General features: G+C 33.4%; 1 protein-coding gene across 4 annotated transcripts in view; it reads right to left on the bottom strand.

Moving 5' to 3' along the window:
• Positions 1–1,567: 1,567 nt before the first annotated feature.
• Positions 1,568–19,769, bottom strand: part of LOC122528189 (neuronal acetylcholine receptor subunit alpha-7) — a 286,103-nt gene continuing 267,901 nt past the window's right edge. For all 4 annotated transcript variants that reach the window (XM_043653059.1, XM_043653067.1, XM_043653076.1 and 1 more), the window contains 5 exons: positions 14,139–14,248; positions 9,814–10,031; positions 5,565–5,765; positions 4,440–4,574; positions 1,568–2,483 (listed from right to left, as the gene is read on the bottom strand). In XM_043653059.1, coding sequence (XP_043508994.1) covers positions 4,490–4,574; positions 5,565–5,765; positions 9,814–10,031; positions 14,139–14,248 — 614 coding nt within the window. In that variant the 3' untranslated portion in view covers positions 1,568–2,483; positions 4,440–4,489. The remainder of the gene's footprint in view (positions 2,484–4,439; positions 4,575–5,564; positions 5,766–9,813; positions 10,032–14,138; positions 14,249–19,769) is intronic.

The raw sequence follows: 19,769 nt of genomic DNA, 5'->3' as shown, positions 1-19,769 counted from the left end.
CGAGTAAGCTTGAATTCGCGTTCGTAAACAATTTGGACGTCGCGTTCGAAGGAGATACTAATAACGAATCGTTGAAACTTGACAAGCTCCAAGTCGACAATATTAGCCAAATTAGGATAACGCGGTGAAACAAAATAATGCGCGAGATACATTTATCGAGAGCGTAAGCAAACAGTTTGAACAAGAACGATTTTAGAGTGGTCAGAGTACAGTCATTGAGAACATTCGTGCGGTAGGAGGATGCAGATTGCAAGCAGGCTGATCATGTGATCGCGTGATTTTATGGTTATGATGTATCTCTGATGTTGGTCGCGGCTTGATGCGGAACCCTTCGTCGCGGACCTATCGAAGATCTTTCAAGAATTCGGATTCGTGTCTGTACGGAAAGCAGGGGCTGTCCAACTTGGCAGTTTTGTCCTTTATACTTCGCTCTATACCTCGTCGATTCCCGTCGGATTTTCGTTTCATTCGATCGTCGTTATTTTCGATTAGAACGTTACTCTAGAAGGCAAATTTCATTATTATTTCATTTGTTTTTTTTTTTTTTCATCTTCGTTAGAACATGATCGAATTAATCATGGAATCAATGTCGAGAATTAATAATATTTAAATATTAGATATTATATGTTATATAATATTATTTTGCATTATTATTTAATATTATATAATATATATATATATATATATGTATGTATGTATATGTATATTATAATGTTATTATATTATGTCGGTATTAATTTGTGTATACTATAATATTAATTAATATTAACGATAATAATAAACAATAATAAACAATTAACGTTAAATTAATATTAATTAATATTATACAATTTACGTTTTAATAATAAACGGGGTTATCCACGCTGATTCTCAAATGTTTCACTTTTAAAGGCTGTGTTTTTTCCTTTTTTTTTTTTTTTTTATTTTTCGAACTCGTGTTACTTATATAGTCGGTAATAACATTTACAATCCTATGCGCGAGAAATGCGACTTACGTTTCTACCTGTGTAAAGGTTGGACACCCCTGTCCTCGAAGTTTTTTCTTTATTTCTTTTTTTTCTTCTTCTTTGTTTCTTCTTGGTATTATATTTGGCAGTTATTATAAAGACCGTATCAGTTCCATGAGAGACCCTCAGCTGCGCGATTATGTTCGACGATTCTCGATCGTAACGCCCGCACACAAAGCGATTATAATTATCATGATCATTACTTATTACTACTATTATTATTACTATTATTACTGTTATCATTATTATTATTATTATTATTCATTTGTTATTAACATACGTACGTTCATATCATTAACAACAGTATCATTGTTAGCATTATTTAATCATTGTTACCATTATTGTTAGTTCATTTATCATTAATATCGTTTATCGTTAATCGATCATTATTACCAGTTATCGTTATCATTATTATTATTGTTATTATCATTATCACTATTATTGTTGTCCCTTCTTCCTTCTCTCATTTCGCGTCTGTTACTATATATATATATATATATATATCATTACGTGAAAGGCCGCGACAACGCTTTCTCTTTCTCCCGAGGGAGAGACGCGCGTCTCCGTACGACTTTCTCCCCGCGTTGTATGTAATACGGCCTCGAACGAGTCCGGCGTCCCCGGAGCTTATTCGATAAACGAGGGACGCGGTAATTTAAAAGTTTTATCACGGGTATCGCCGAGTACGACGGCCGAGCGTCGATCACCTATCCCGGAGAGAGATCGATAGAGAGAAAGGGTGAGAGGAGATTGTTGAAGAGAAAGCGACTGCGTTACAATTATTAGGTTTCCGAAAACGGGGAAAAGGTTCAGCCGAAGAAAGTGAACGCACAACGTGGCCGTGTATTGTCAACAGTGTTTAACGTGTCAAGAGGGAGGGGGGAGGGGGCGCCCTCCTATTTGCTCTCCTCTTTGTCCGCGTATGAACACGTCTACCTATGAGATTGTGTGTGTATGTGTGTGTGTGCGTGTGTGTATGTGTGTATATCGCCTTCGAGTGCGAGCGTCGAGTTTCGTGCTCTTTCTCTCTCTCTCTCTCTCTCGCGGTCCCTATCGCGCTCTCCACTCGCGGTTCTTTTCCCGTGCGAGGGGGACGTTTCGCGAAATCGAACGAAACACGGTAACAATTGGGTAATTTGGTCGGCAAGCGAGAACCTAACCCAACGACGAAGAGAGATTCCTCCTCTTCCGGTCACTTCCTTCTTCCTTTTCTTCGCTTCTTCCCTGTCTTCTCTCCCCTTGCTGTCCACTCCACCGGGAGGAGGCTCGCCCGTCGAGCATTGGAAGAGCACGGTCCCTCGCGCTCGTGCAGTCTCCCCGTTCCAGAGGTTCCTTCCCGCCGCGGAAGGAAACAAGGGAACAGGGACGGAGATAGGCAGAGAGCAGCGGTGAAGAAAGGGCGAGTCGTTTACGCGCTCTCCTTCCTCGTGGTCGTTCCGCCGTGGCAGCCTCCTTGAAACTCACGTGTCGTCGTTTCTGCGAGAAAGAGAAGCGAATGAGTACACGGGATCCGATCGATTTCTCGGGCTCGGTTGCTTCTGGTACCAGATAACAAGCGAGGAGGTAGAAATGTGAGAAAGAAAAGGAGAAGAAAGAAGAGAAAAAATATCGTTAAACCCTCCAGCCGCGGGCAATTTTCAGATTTCTCTCTTGAAAATCATTGAATCGCAGATGAAATTCGCGGTTATGTTCAAACATTTTGTAAGAGGGATTTCACGAATATGTTACGAGTGTATGTATAAGTATAATGTACTTTGTAACAGTAAAGAGACAGTATACGTGAAGAAATGAGCTGAGAGAAGAAAGGATGAAATTTACTATGCCAAGGGAAATCAGGTTTAGATGCGAATATTTATGCATTTTCATATCGTCACGAGTGCGATAATGGAGTCTGAAGCAGAAATTTGCTTTCCCTGTTAAATACTATAATAAGTCAATATTACTGTCAATATTTTCGAAGATTTCTACTGTAAATATTCTGCTGTACAAAACATAAAATTTCGTACGTTTGTTCATCAGTCCACAGTGTTTCTCTTTCAAGTATACAAAATTGACAAATACCTGCAGCAGTATAACAATTTTCCGTCCGTTCCACTACGTAAAAATGTCCATTCTTTTTCACAAGTTGTCTGACACCGATCTGATTTAGAATTTCACGAGTAGCAACAACTTTTATAACTCTAAATGACGGCACTTTCATAACTCTAAACGTCCGCGTTTTGTACAAGTATAATTATGGAATTTAGTCACCGTCCCCGAAGGGTTGAAACTCAATTCCAATCGGTTTTGTTTCGGGAAAATTGCGTACCATACTGATGAAATTATCGATGACAACGAACGAGCCAAGCTTGCTATGTAAAACGAATTATTAACATCTCCATACTGTATTAATTTCGTTTTCTGGGCGAGTCCCGCGTCGCGCGAAGAGTGACGTTACATGATATACGAATGTAACAACTCGTGTACGCACGTAGGTGCCATTGTTCATCAGAAATTGATGGACAGCGGCATTCCCTTTAATGTCGTTGATATCATGAACATTTTAGCGTGGCAATCACGCGAAAGTTATACTGTATCACTCGCAACGAAATCGCGTAATTGAGAACAACAATGTTTTTAAAACTAAAAGAAAAGAGGAATCGTGTTTCAACGAATGATGCCCTGTTGTTTCGTACGCATTAAATATGTATATAAATTTGGAAACTAGAGTTTGATTAATCTCACGACTTTTTACGAGTCGCAGAATTTAAAAAATTGAAATGAGTTCGGAATCGGAATTTCGATTTTCTTTTTTGGAAAGTTCTTTTATCAGATTTATATGATTAGAAAAAAAAAAAAAAGAAAAAAATGGGAAAGGGAGATTACAGGAGGAGGAATTCGTATTTGAATTTTTAATGTCTTATAACTAGACTGCGGATTTTTATGCATTTATAAAAAATTTGGAGGTTCAAAAATGCATACAATGCATACAATATGTAAAAATATCTAAAATAAGACATTTGTCATAACATTTACTAGAAGAATGAAATTTCCACTTAGATTTCCCGTTTAATTATGTTTCTAAAAATTTAAAAATTCATAAAAATTCGCAGTTTACTTGCAACATAAAAATATAGTCATACAACGATTTTATAATCGAGATGAATACTATAATATATGAAATCTTAAAAAATATATCTTACAATATTTAAAATTGAAAGACACGATATAATGATAGTAGATAGATAGATGATAGATGTCATTGTATTTTCAGAACTTTCATTAACTACTGGTCAAGTTTAAAAAAATTATTTCAAACCTCAAATATCCTAAATAAGGTAAGGATTAATTATGAGGAAAGAATATGATATTTTGATATAAAAAAAAAGAATTATTTTAATAGACACAAAATAAACTGAAGAATTGAAATTAAAGAGATGAAAGTGATTTTACCTTTGGCATTTTTTGTGCATTTTTTCGGTGACTTGACCGGGGCAGTCTATTTATTGGACGATTATGTGTGGCGCACGACACAATATCACTATCGTGGCCAAAACCGTGAACAACGTGAAGACGATCAAACAAAGCCTGTAATTAAGAAACAAAGTTGTAATTAGTAACATTTTAAATACAGGCTAAATGTGTTGATAAAATTTTTAATGATAATAATCATTGATTACTTAAATGTTTATAAATATGGTAATTTTTATTAGTATTCAAACACCACAGTGTTTAAAAATTTGCTTTATACATCTTATTCGGTATAATTTTGTCTCGTCTTTCAATTTATAGTTAGAAACGTAAATTTTATTTATTTAACGCACATAATTTCTTGCGTGAAAAATAGTTCTACCAAATAATAAAGTTCAAAATTACAAGTTACGTTAAGTTCATATCAAATAACAGAAACAGTTTCCTCGTTGCTCAAATTGTTCTGCGATTTTATGTATATTAATTAAAGGAAATTTATATTGTTAGGATAATTATTTTAATTATATTAAAAAAACAATTAATTTAATAATTTCTCGAACACTATGATGTTCGAATACTAATAAAAATCACTGTATATTGAAATGTAAATGTCCCATATTACAATATAATACATAAATAAACACAAGAAATATAATGTATAAAAAAACAAATGTATTAATGTATAAATTTATCGAAACTTCGTGCCTCTTTTTATAAGGCAGTAATAAAATGAAGTCACAGGTATAAAAATTAAATTTATTATACAAAAACAAATGGCCTATACACGTAGTGGAGAATATACGAAAATACGTGAGAAACAATTCATTATTTTAATAAATTGATACAACTTGCGGAAAATACTCCATGTATTTTCACATTGAAAAATTCTGTAATAATAATGATACTTTCAATTTCGATATTCCTTTCAATTTTGCGGTAATTGTTTTAAATTATCAATTACAAATTACTCAATAATTATCAACTGAAGGATTTATTATGCACTATTGTTGATTTTTCATCATGTTAAATACAGTTAATGCTGTTCATTTTGATTTTCATTTTGAAAGAAATAAGAAAGCAACGTCGCGTAGAAAATATATACTGAACCTGTCCACCACCATAGCGGCGAATTTCCAATCGCTAATGATCTCGTCGCTCTCATCCGCCTTTTTCATGCGATCTGTGATGAATCGCAGTTCTTTGAGTATCGTGTGCAATTCCTCCTGCATCCCGCTGAGTGGTAACGATGCCGATGTATCTTCGACCGTTGCTGGCCTCCCGGTAGATATTGGTGTACCGAACGCCGACCTGTTGTCCAATTAAACCAGATAATTCAATGGAAATTCTTCGCTCGTTTTTTTTTCAAAAAGAAATTTAGGAAATTTCACGTTAAAAGGTGGAATGAAATTGAGACACGATCTCGATTGCATTCAACAAATTGGGAAATTAATTGGGAATCATATTTTTTTTCTTCAGGAATATTTCAAAGTACAAGAAGCAGTTAACTGTAGAAACTTTTAGTTTTCACGGTGGTATTTTTTGAGAAGATTGAGAAAACGAAAAACTTGCATATTTATTTATAAATAATTCATAATGTAAGTATTACAATTCGTTTACTTTAATCGACTGATATTTGGCTCTAATGTTCAATGATACCGTCAGTTAAGAGTTGACAAAACCTGTATCAAAGAAATTAAAATACAAAGAATAGAAAAAGGATTTAAAATGTAGTAAAGAACGCAAGCTATAATCTATCTCGGAACCAACACAAATTAAAGATTTTTTAGAAAATTTTTCTGAGAAGATTAATTTACCAATTTACCATTTTGACCATTCTGATAGTATTGGAAACTTAATAGAAAAATCTGCAATAGTTTAATAATTTAATCTCGAGGCTTAGCATACAATAGTTTACAACTTAAACAACAGTTTAAATTCCTAATGTGCTCGATAAATAAAAAGTTCCATTTTAAATTTTAATACAGTTTGTTTAATTCATTCATTTTCTCTTATTTAGGTTACTTTTTCCCTTTTAAAACGGCGCTTTTCTACCGTTTTCAGACACAATTTCTAAAAATAATCATTCTAAGTAACAAGTGAAATCAATCAGACGGGAAATACGAACAATTCTCATGTCACTGTCTTTTCATTGGACATCTCGCGCTAAAGCGTTTCATAAATAAATCTCGACGCGTCTCGTTTCGTCTGGCAGACACATCGAGAAGCATATGGAATTATTTTATTGGAAATGTCTCAGCTAGCGTTTGATACCAGCGAGATATCACGGGCAAGCATCAAAGGAAGGGAGGAAATAGATGTTCTCGGCGGAGGTTAGCTGAAAATTTAAACGAACAACGACTCTCGTAGATGGAAAATTCCATATCCTTGACATGTTGTATTCAACAGACACGGAGACACGAAATTCGGCTTTCAAAGTTGAGATTACCTAATTCACGCATTAACGCATTTCGGGGTTTATTGCACAGTGTGGTTCGATAAGAATTAGCGCTTGAACATCTCCCGTTACTTTTGAAAACGTGAAAAGCTTTGTTCACGAACATTTTTCAACATACAGGAGGTTGTGACAATTTTTTCTTGTGACTGAAAGAGTTTTGGAAATTCGAAGAATCCTTCTTTAAATAAAAACATATATCTTTCTATCTCTGTATGTAACAATGTATCAGAGTTCTATATATTATCTCTAAAAAAAAAAATATTCGAAATAAAATTTGGACACATCTCATAGCAACTACTATATTTATCTAGGTCTTTCCATCCGAGATCTTAAGGTCAATTCCACTTTTTTAAATCAAGTCACATATATTTTTTATACACTGATTGACGCAGCTCGACATTCTACATATATAACAATAATAATAATAATTGTCTGGCAAGTGAATGACTCTCAACACTGATTTTTCAATAAATGCTCGGTGCTCGAAATACCTCGAATAAATAACTCGAATTTTGAAAATGTTATTGCGTGGCGTTTTCGAGATGCAGCCGGGAGCGTAGAATGTCTGTTGGAACGAGGATTACGCGCGCTGAATTACGTTGTCATCCCAGCTATGTTGATTCGAAAGCACGTGCGGATAGCCGTGTGTTCACTTGCACTGCATTTACATATCCGGCGTGTCGCGGGGAGGCTTGTTATTATGCGAGTCACGTGCTTTTTTCGTAAAAGTGTTTTAGCATGGTTTAAAGTTACAGCGTATGAATGACGATATTGGATCATGTTGTTAGCCGAGCATAGGATAAAATGTTATCTTCGTGCACTAAACTTTGCCTAGGAAATACCAGGCTTTTGCATTCGAGTTGTCAAATCGTGATATCACGTTCTTGATATCTATCAACTGTGACATTGACATGCGTTATTATACTGTTTATTTAGTTACCAAACCGCGTTTATATGGAGTTTAAGAATGAAAAACTGCAGAGAAATGCACGCAGAAATATAAAATATTTCTTAGAACACAACATAAGTATAAAAATGCGAAATTGCATAATTATTTACAGTCTATTTATTATAATAAAAAACTTTAAAAGTTAGATAATATTCTACTAAATAATATTCATTCTATTTATATTTGAAATTATTTTAAAATTAAAATACAGAAATTTCAACGAGATATTTTTACTATATCCGTGTTAACCGTAAAAATGTAACATTAATAATAAATTATGTTAATCATGTTATAAATATTTCTGTCTACATTCAGTACTTTACACGAAAACATTTGAACATTTAACAGATTAATTTTAATAAATATGTTATGTGCGTGTGTGTACAAAACAGTTTGAAGTCACTGCATGACTATTTATTAATAATATTTATTGAAATACTATATACCTCATAAAAATCGTTAAAAAGTATATGAGTATATTAATACATATTTAAGAGAACTATCTCAAACGTCTAAAATTATTATTCACATTGTATATTATATTTGTTTTATTAGCTGCATAGTGAATAATTTCTATAACTGGATTATTAGAATTTTAACTTAATTTTTTACTAATATAATAATTTTATTACATCCTTGGATTTTACATTTAATTAATGAAATTTCTGAAACTTTCGCGTATAACATATTTGCAAAAATTTTTTATAACAGGTTTTCAAATACTTTCGTGAATATGATAAACCTCGAAGCAGAGTTCATGCACAATAAAAACGGGATGTTAATAATAAAGACTATTTACTGTTATTGTAGTAATTGATTTCAACGATTTGTTAAAATACGCAAGAGAGTAATAGATTGAGAAAAATATTACAAGGTAAACGTTTGTACAATAAAAGAAATAGCTTTTACTGCTATTATTGCGCTTGCTTTTTTTTTTTATCTCTAGGCACAGAAATAACAATAGTATCAAACGCACATATGGGTTGACGGCGCACATTGAATGATTCCATGCAGACAGACAAATAAGTTCCAAAACAATGTTTTTGAACTCGTAGATAATTTCATAGTACTAAAAAAGAAAAAATGAAAGGGTTGAACAAAACTGTAAAAACGTGAAACGAACAAACGATATTCATATTTTGAATTGCTACAAAATGTAGTGTAATAGTTAACTGCAAGAGAATATAATAATATAGTAAAATATAGAACAATTTGATATAATATATAATAATATAATAATACATAATATATAACATATGATTAGAAAAGAAATAACAAAAAAAAGACTAAAAATAATACAAATAATATTTATATATTTATAACGAGTATCATAATATTTTGTAAATGACAACTTGAATCATGAACATAAGTATATACACATAAATGAAAGAAACTGTAATTGCAAAAAAGTGTAAACTAAACTTTATTGTACTATACTTTTGTAAATACTTTTAAATACCTCGTGCTCTGCTTTGACACAGTGAAAAATATTTTGTTCAAAATATGAGTAACACGCTTATTGTTCGTCAAAATGTAGAAAACATATGGGAGAAAAGCAGTGAACTGTGTTACGAAATACACGTATAGGGAAGCTTTAATTATTCAAAAATCACCGATGCAATATGACAAAAACACATTATCGATTGGCTTTAACCCCGGAATATTTGCCGGAAATAAAAATTCTACCAACCGGCGAAAATACAAATTTTAACAGGTGGTATAGCAAAGTTTGTACGAGAACCTATGGGAGACATTCTGTACCTTAGCGAGTAATGTACACGCAAAGGAATACGCAATACGTGAAAAGGATTTCCGCGAATTTTCAGTTTCAGTTTCCCGGTGTCTAAACGGATTAAATTATTCCTTTAGTTTTCGCGGCACGAACTTCTAACGATAAAAAGGGAAGAGGATTTGCCGCGGAATCAAGAAGTGATATTCAGTGACTGCAGTACCTTATGTAACCGGAAGGAGGATTTGCCGCGCTATTCTTGTGACGGATGTCATCGTCGATGTCTAAAACATTCGCCAGCAAACTCTTGCTACTCTTCTCCTTCAGTTCTATGCTCTTTCCTCTTCGGTTGCCTCCTAGAATGTTCTTCTTTGTGATCTTCTTCCCTGGACGACTCATGCGCAGTAAACACGGCAGGCATTGTAAAAACACCGTTTTAATCTACGGAGAAAAAGAAAAAAATTGATATTGTTGTATAAAATTACAATTGTGTATATTATGTATATAGAAATAAAATAATTATACAAAAGTATATAATTACATATGAAAATACAAAATATATATTGAGTATATATTATATATAAAATACATATTATTATTATTATATGTATGTGTATCTATATGTATTAATAGTGATAACAATAAATTATTATTATGTATTATATTAATACACAGTATATATAAAATATCTATATTTTGTATTCTTACATGTATATATAATATATAATTATTTTTGTTATTTTATAAATTTAGACTTGCATAAATTTGTTTATCTATCGGACTGTTTATTTTGAAAGCAATGTGAGCTCATTTTTGTTTGTTTGTACGTTTTGAGAGATATTGAAAGTGTTCGCGTGTGCAATTCTATTTTTCTAAGCAGAAAGGTATTGAGATTAAAAGTAGTAGATAATCCCTTATTCACTATTAATTTTTGAATTCAATTTCTTAAATGTAGAACATTTCGTTTATTATTTTTGTAACTGGTTTATCTGTTTCGCGAAATTAAATTTCCTTCCTGTAAGTCACGTTTATTTTTATTTTCCATCTTTCTCTCGAATGCCTGAGCATATTTTCATTTTCAAACGTAAAATATGTGAAATTCATATAGCAAACGATACTACGACATCGTTCACTATTAACTTCTTAATTAATCTCTTTCACGTATGGTTCCCTATGCTTTGTTGCACAAAGTTGAACATATTCTCTCTGATTATTCATTTATTTTACACGTCTGTTCGAAAATTATTGTATGAAACTTATGCAGCAATGAGTGATGATATTATCGGCTTGTTATTAACTTTCGAATTAATCTCGCATAACGTTTCGTCATACTCGTCACTTCTCATTCGGGTTCACTTGCCTCACGAAATAAAATTCGATTTCTGTCCCAGTCATACGTATACGTTTTCAATTTTTAAATGGCAAAAGTGAACCTTTCACTTGTTATCAACTCCCGGATTAATCCTCTTGCGAAGCATCTCGTTTGTTATTACTTCCTGTTTGTAGCTGGTTCCTTGTTCGCTCGTTCCTTCTCCGCGAAATGGAACTTTTCTACCCCGCAATTAAATTTCGCTCCACCCCGGCGTAAAAGTCGGCATTTAACGGAATTTAACGGAGTACGAAAAATCTTTCGCCTTTCTCGTTAAATTATTTCGTGCAACTGGAATTACTTAATACCGTACACACACACACACACACACACACACCACAGGTCATGGACGGTGTTTCTCTCTTTTGCTGTAGATTGGTACTCTTTGTTTCCCGGTTGCGCTCGCTTCCCATCCGGAAATAATGGCACGGGAAAAGTACTAACGCAGGGAATTTTTCGTAGCCGGTAGGATTCTCGTCTCCGGCTGAAGTACGTTTCCCCCTTGGTTTATGAAAGTTCTAGTAACCAACGGGCAAAAGGAAGTGCTAACGCCTCGAAGGCACTTTAAACTTTCAGCGACTAAAGCACTGTCTTTAATGGCTGTAATGGCCACTGCGGATAAGGGCGGGAGTTTTATGAACGAAAACACTGGCTACACTTTGCATACATCTGTCGAAGTTCTTCCGGCACATTCGATAAAACTCAACGAGCTTTGAGAGCTTGTTACCTAATCCCGGCGTGTGTACAATCAGGATCAGAAAATTATCAGCGCCAACTGGTTTTCCCTGCGATATTTTTATGAAAACGGACGACACGTTAACAAAACTGTATAAATTTTTATAAACAGTTCACTACGTACACAGGTAACGTACAGCACAGTAGCAATTTTCAATAATGAGCTGTCGAATAATGTAAAAATGAAATGAAAGATAATAAAATAATAATTCAAAATAATGAAAGAAGTATTGACACATGAGGGGTATCTTGCAGCTCTGTCATGTATTCAAAAAGAATATAAAATGTTTTTAATGGCTTCCAATAACGAGTTATACAATAATAGTACAAGTAATATAAAAATACGAAAATTAAAAATATATTGATGTACGAGGGCTTTTTTTAATATTCTTAACAATTTAAACGCCCTGTCTTAATGTTGACGCGATATCATTCAATATTTTCTAACTTTTCTAATAACATATTTTTTAATAACGACTCTAGAATGTTTATAATTTTTGTATTATTATTGTGTAACTAATTATTTGGAATTGCTATTTCTGTACGTAATAAACTATTTATGATCATGTGATTTATTAGTGAATTGACAAATTGAAACAAAATAATTCATTTCGATAAAAATTAAAATAACTTTTACAATTTTATGTTAAACGAATAATTAAATGATTTGTAATTTTTATTTCGTGATATATTTTTCATTTCATTATTACTTTATTATTAAATCTATTACTTTTGTATAGAAGTATTTAACGATATTAATCATCAATGTTAATTCAATTGCGCAAGGAAACCCAGAAGACACATTTATTTGATCCAATATTTATTACCCTAATTTGTCAACCCTTGTTATTCATAATGGAAGCAGGTCACGCAAACTTCAATTTTATCTTTTGTTATTCGTAGCTAATAAAACAGAGGGTCAAAAGCAACCATAATTATCTTGTCTCCGGGCGAGAACCTCGATTTATTTACCTTCCTTCATCATAAAAGAGAGAAAAAATGAATAAAAATCAAGAAAAGAAAAATAAAATATTGTTTCATCACAGAGATCGAATACGAAGTTGCGAAAGAGAAAAAAAATGCTCTCTTTCGTCGGTGTAATTAACTGTAAATAATGATAATGCATTATAATACATAATTAATTAAATATATAAAAGAAATCAAGAATATAGTAACTAGATTTCAGATATTTATGCAAATTCATAATATATATGAATATAATAAACAATAATGGTAAGTAATAATGTAATAATATAATTATTGATACATTATATAACGTTATATAGCAATTAATTAATTATTATAATTATATAATAAATATAGTAAAAAAAAAAATAGAAATTTTCGCATCCTGTGCAACTTAAAAATTTTCTATAAATGCATGATAATGACACAGACCAGTGATTATAATGCTCATACGAAACAAATAAGAACGAAAAATAAGACGAAATTGCAGATTTTCAACTAAATTGATGATTAAATAAATGAAGTCTAAGTAAAAATTTACCTCATCCACTGAATATTATAACGAGCATTACGTTTCGAGTCTTTTATATTTTTACACATTATGTTCACTTTGCACGTTTTTGCAGCTCCTATAGATACCTAAAAATCCGCAGACCAATTAGTAGATTTAAGTCATTTAATTTGAGCTTTGAAATGCTCGTTAAAATTGACCAATTGTGGTCAAAGGAGATGTGAAAAGAGCTTTTTCGAAATTTCAACTTTAACGCGTGTATGCACTTTAATTTGTCCCGTTAACCCTCTATAGGCGAGTATATTATCGTTTATTCTTTTAAATATAATTCTAGGTTTTCAGACAAGATTTTTATTATATCGTACAATTAAATCTTTAAAAGATTTCTCAGGAAGAAGAGAAATTCGTCTTCACTAGAATCCAATAGAATTTCGTTCACGTTTCTACATCTTTTTATAATTGTAGCATGTTTAAGCATGTTTTGTAGCATGTAAGCATGTTCACAATTAGCTTAAAACTATTTTATTCGTAATTTAAGTGCAACTTCCTTCGATGTCCAACTTGGGACAATTCAATAAAACGCAATAATTTTTAACTCATTGAGTTACTATAGATAATATTACAAACAATAATTAGACGCTTAGAAAGTATAACATGTAATGAAGAATAATATAATAAACAATATAATAAAAATATTAATACAATAAAAATAAAATTTAGAAAATAATATAATTAAAATTAATTATATATATATATATGTATGTATATTTATAATTATACAAATTAATTATAATAATAATATAATAAAATAATATAATTATATATATATATTTATAATTAAAAATAAATATTTTAAATTATACCATTTAAATTTCAAATTACTTGAAATTTTAAAAAATTTGACAGAAAGGAATTAATCAGTTCAACTAGAAAGTCTATTTATAATTTGTTTGTACGTGTTTCTTACCCACTGCGGCATGATGTATCTGTCCGGCGTTCTGTGATGAAAGTTGAGCACCAACACCGTCAAAACGACGCTGCTCGCCACCATGAACATGATGCAATTGAAGTACGACCCTGAATTCGGGGTGTTCCAGAAGATACCCCGAAGAAAGAAACATAAAAAGGAGGCGATTAGTCACGGTAATGGATCGAGCATCCACCCGATTCATCTTCAAGAATGAAAGACTGTAAGGTTACTGGCCCAGAGGCGAGCCATACATTCGCAATCATTATCGAATCCTTTATCTACCTGATAAGTATCTCATCCCTTGCAATCTTTCATTCGAATCGACTCATCATTTTTTTTTTTCTTCGCTTTCACGCACACAGGGAAGGAAATTCCATTCAATCAGATTCAAGGATCGAGAGTGGGCAGACGCCGGCTATTGATATTTACACACGACATACTAAATCTATTGGTTTACAGCACTGTTGTCTGCACTCGCGTGGTACACACATGTACTATGTCTCGTAATATAAATGGCCTATGAAAGTTGCCAGCGATCGAACTATAACGTAACATCTACTTGATTACTCGAACTAGATCACGTTTCTATTCTAACGTTTGGTTTAGACCCTTCAACCCTTCGACCGAGGACGATGAATTCGTTCGTCGTCGTAAAACTTCAGACTCGCGGCAGAAATTGGGGAAAGTATTAGAGTTTCACGACGAGTTAGCTAATCATTGGAAAATACTTGAAGCTTTACGAGACGAGTCGGTTCGTTATTGGAAGGTGAAAGTTTCACGACTCGTCTTGGAAAATTGACAAATATTTTCCAATGACGAATCATCCCCTGCTGCGCTCCTCCGTGGTCTTCTATAGTATCTTTTTAAGAATTTAGTGTACAGCGGAGTCTCTCCCTTGTACGATCAACTCCATATTCGAATATTACATCGCCGGAGTAGAATAAATTCTGTTCTGACAGTGTAACAACATTCGAATATTAAAAATATTAAAATACAATACTATGTTGATATTCCGCCTTCTTGGGAAAAACGAAGACCACGAAGGCCAGTAGCAGCAACGAAGGGTTGAGCTCGCGTGCTAATCGCCCATTCGTGAAACATAAACGTTCTACCGGTGCCAGACGGCGAAGTAGTTTTTATCAGGAGAGATCCTCTCGATCCCAGATCTCCGGTTTTACGCTCGCGCGAGCCAGGTCACACGGTTCTCTTACGCATTCATTCTCGGCGACTCGGGATTGGGCCGCGTTCCCGCGTCGATCCACCGAGGGTGGACTCCCCCGTATCGAAACGGAGGGTATAGAACACAGATAGGCGAGAAAATAAAGAGAGAAGGAGAGATCAGGCGAGCGAAGAACGAAGAGGAGAAGATGGCAAATGAAAAAAAGAGCGCGGACAACAACAGAGGGTGGAAAGAGCTGTATCTCGTAAAACGGGGGAGAGGGGGGGGGGGTGTAAAGCGTGCTTATTTGCGCGCGCACGGAGGAAAAACACAAACAAGCGGTTTCGCAAAAACGTTTTTAATTTAGGCTTTGCCCGGTTTCGCCATCCTGCCCCATCGACATCGAGAGGACTTGTTACCTAACGCGTCTCCTAAACGCTCGCGCTATAGTTCGCTCTATGTGTGTGCGTGTGTGCGTGTGTGTTCCCGTGTGCACGTCCCGTGTTGATACTTGCGGCTCGCAGAGCCGTGTTCCCTTTTATCCTTTTCCCTCCCTTCCTGTTTTTACGCCGCGATCGTGATAATGAACTGTCCGCGGCTTGTCCATGACAGTTTTCGTTCAGAGTTTGCACACTATGCACGGGCTTATGGCACCGTCGTGTTGTTGTTTCCTTATAACCGCTGAAAATTGTTTCCAGGGGATTCGATTTCTTTCTTATCGAGAGACGATGGACATTTTCGAATTTTAGAACGACGTATGTCGCAATCTCACGAAGAGGTATTAATCTGTACGTATTGCGAGATATTATTGGTTCAGAAGATGGTTTGACTTTAACTTTAGAGAATTTATGTACGAGGATAGCGCGGACACAAGAACATCGCTAATTTTCTCGTTTTATACAGATTTGGCGGAACTGGGATTGAAATATCCCCCGAACAGAATTAGAATTAAAATTAAACGTCTCTTCGTAGCTTTTCGTAATATATAGATTGATATCTTTTCTTTATATATATAATATAAAGAGATAATTATATATATATATATAGAGAGAGAGAGAGAGAGAATGTCGAACTGTCAATGAATTGCCTAATGGATGAAAAAATACATATATCATTCTATTTGAAAAATTGAAAGCGATCGTCGTATCTCGATGAAAAAGCAAAATAACAACAAAACAATTAAAGTATTATATATCCCCCGGAAAACCATGCAACTTTTGCTTGAAACATTTTTTTCGCAATTTTAGAAAGTTCAGGAAATAACAGTGTATGTTATTAACCGGGCCTACTATATATAGAGGGTGTTTTAATTTTCGTGGTGAAAATGGTTAAGGAAACATTCTGTTTAGAAAAAGAAGTTAGAAATGGAGTGGAATAAATTTCTTACACAGCGCTTTTCGTTTTTTGAGTAAGTCAATTTTGAACGTTTCTTAAGTGTATTTGAATTATATGGACTGGACAGACGGTGAATAATTGTCAGAAAGTTACTCTATGTACGAAAATGAACGAGAAACGTGGAATAAAATTCTTCAGTACGTTCTGTTTTCAAGAATGTGAAAAACTTGATTGAGAATCTATTTTCTTGAAGACAGAACGAGAAAAATTTTATTTTATGTTTTTCAGTTTTCATACGTTGATTATCCTCCTGTCGATTGTTTGCCTCGATCTAGTCTGAAATTAAATAAGTTCAAGTATACTTGATAAACTTTGAAACTCGACTTTCCTCGAAAAAGAATATTATTCTTTCTCTCTGGTTTAGAAAAATCATCTCTTTCTCGGTTACATCAAGAAAATTAAGACACCCTGCATAAAATTTTTCACAAAGACCACTATTCAATTGGCAATGAAATATTTAAAGTTATTTAAATCTTAAACTTATTTACTATGATCCAAAGGCTATGTTATGAATTCATAAAATAATTTGTTTAAATGCTACTGATAATAGGTTCAGATGTTAGTTTTATTTTTGTTTATCGTGTCAATCCTTAATAGTGAGAAGCTTCTTGTATTCATTTGAAATATTTGAAGTACTTGATATAATCGCAAGAAATTTTATCTAAGGACTAGCCTCTAAACTAATTATTATCGATAGCATTTTTTAAATATTTTTATGAATATTTTTTGTAGTATACTCCTCTGAATCACATTAAAAAAGTTTATACAATTTCATCATCAATTGTCTAGCGATCTTCGTAAATTTCTTCGTCAACATTTTATCGTACACAAGTTATTATATTTCGTTTTGCTTATTTTCAATTTTGAAGCTTATTTTCAAAGAATTTAATTTTAAATATTTGTAGGTATATTGATATTGAACATTCCTTACATTTGAGTTTTTCGGTAATGTTTCTGAACTTTGATTATAAATTCACTCAATTGAGTATCTTATGTGAAATAGAATTTTATTTCAACATTTCGTTATTGCGATTGAAAATTATTATGATTATCATTGTCGCAATTATTTTCACAGTTTGCACAATAATTATTTCACAATTACACAGATTACTGCGTGCAATTGTCAAGGGAGAAATTAAAATTACATCGTTTTCGATTTGCTTCCAACCACATCAAGCTTGTTCGAATACTCAAACTTATTCGATCTGCGTGCATTTGATGGTGTCACAATGAATTTAATATAATGCACATTCTCGAATTTACGTAATAGCAATATACGTTGAAACAAAATGGATTTCAAAGCAATTCGGTTAATTCGTTTTTCAATTATTGGAACGTGCAGTTAAAACAAAGAACATTTACCTTAGATATTTTTTTCGCAAAATAATTCTTTCACTTCTTTTTTTCAACCCTTAACTGGTATCATTGGGCCATTTGTAATTACAATTAAAATGAAACAATTAAATTATCTCGCTTCGGAATTTTACAAGTTCATTTCATTTCAGCAGTATCATAGACAGTATAGAATGCAAAATAAGATCAAATATTTCAAATTTTAGTAATTTATGTTATATCACTCATATAATTAATATATAGATGGCTCATTAGAAACAACTTGCGCTACGCGAAAAATATTGTTTCATTATTAAAACCATCAGTCGACGAAATAGCTTATTTATTATAATACAATCACAATTAACTCCGTCGACTGAAGATTTCTCCACTAAAACTATTGTACGATACATTACAAATTACCTTCAATAAAATATTCTGCCTCTGCATCTCCCTTCGCAACCCGACGATACCAATCAAGAGTCAAAAGCACGAAGCGAATCGCGCAGAAAGGAAAATGAAAAATAAACAACTTGCTTCCGACTGACGTCAAACAGTTAGAAACGCGTGACACGTAATGCACGTAATGGGCAAATCGAATTTTCTGTTTCTGGAGAAACGCTGGCCAATTGTGTCGCCAAGCTAGAAATTGATTGCGAAGCGGGATTATGCTTTGTCGGACGATTCCTCTAACGTGGCCTGTACAATATTGGATACTGCGAATTTAATACCCGACCTCTTGGTACGTGCACGTGCATAATATGTACGTGATGCAAGATACGAGTAACCAAGTGTTAAGGAACATTTTAACAACGTATCCTCTCGAAATCGTCTCTGCGGCGATGTGCACCGGTAGCCTGGTATCTTGAAAGGGAAACATCTAACACATTGGCATGCAACTATGGAATGCAATTACCACAGGGATGCACAAGTGCTCTAGGTACTATAGCCGCGAATATTGCTACGTTGACGGATGCACTACTAAGGCATTTGCACAGAGATTCAAGCTGCTGCTAGGGCTAACGATTATTCGTTTTTTTTTTTCTTTTTTTCTTTTTTTCTTTCTTTCTTTTTCTTTTTTTTCCTTTCATTTCTCGTTCAGGAAAGCCGAATGTATCTTATGCAGTATGCGACAGACTTACTGGGAGTTGGTTACTGTATTATTATCCTTGATTCGGACAGCGTTATTGTGACGTTTGGATGTTGTTTTCTGAAGATTGTTAGTTACATATTCGCAGAGATTCTTTTTTCTTTTTCTTTTCTTTTGGATTTCGTAGGCGTTCTTTTTTAAAATAAAATTATGATTATATGTAAACAGAATGTGCGTAGCTTCGTTGAGATCATAGAACTGTGAAGAAAACGTGTGCAGAGTGTTGTTGTTTGATGCTTCAACGATCATTGAACTTTCATTTTTTGGAATATTTTCGCGTTCGTGTCCGGTGAAATGATGTTTTGTCGAAACGTGTTCGGAAATTATTTTTTTCAAGTTTCTAATGACCGGCGTGTCCATTTGTGAATATTTGAAATACTCAATTCATCACTTTCTGAACTTATGTCTTTTTTAAATAGTTTAGTTTGCAATATATCGTCATATAAATTAAATTGATGTTGATTCTTGAATTGTTCGAAACTGTCGTTTTCAAGCTTTGTTTATTGCTTATTTCGGAGTATGCAACAGTTTGTATAATTGTTACTAAGTAACTATTTTTTCCGATTTCATTACTTCTTGAGCCTACATTCCT

Source organism: Frieseomelitta varia, unplaced genomic scaffold, assembly GCF_011392965.1.
Source record: "Frieseomelitta varia isolate USP_RPSP 00005682 unplaced genomic scaffold, Fvar_1.2 scaffold_1030, whole genome shotgun sequence".
NCBI lineage: Eukaryota > Metazoa > Arthropoda > Insecta > Hymenoptera > Apidae > Frieseomelitta > Frieseomelitta varia.
The sequence above is the reverse complement of the archived record's forward strand: the minus strand, read 5'-3'. Positions and strand labels throughout refer to the sequence as shown.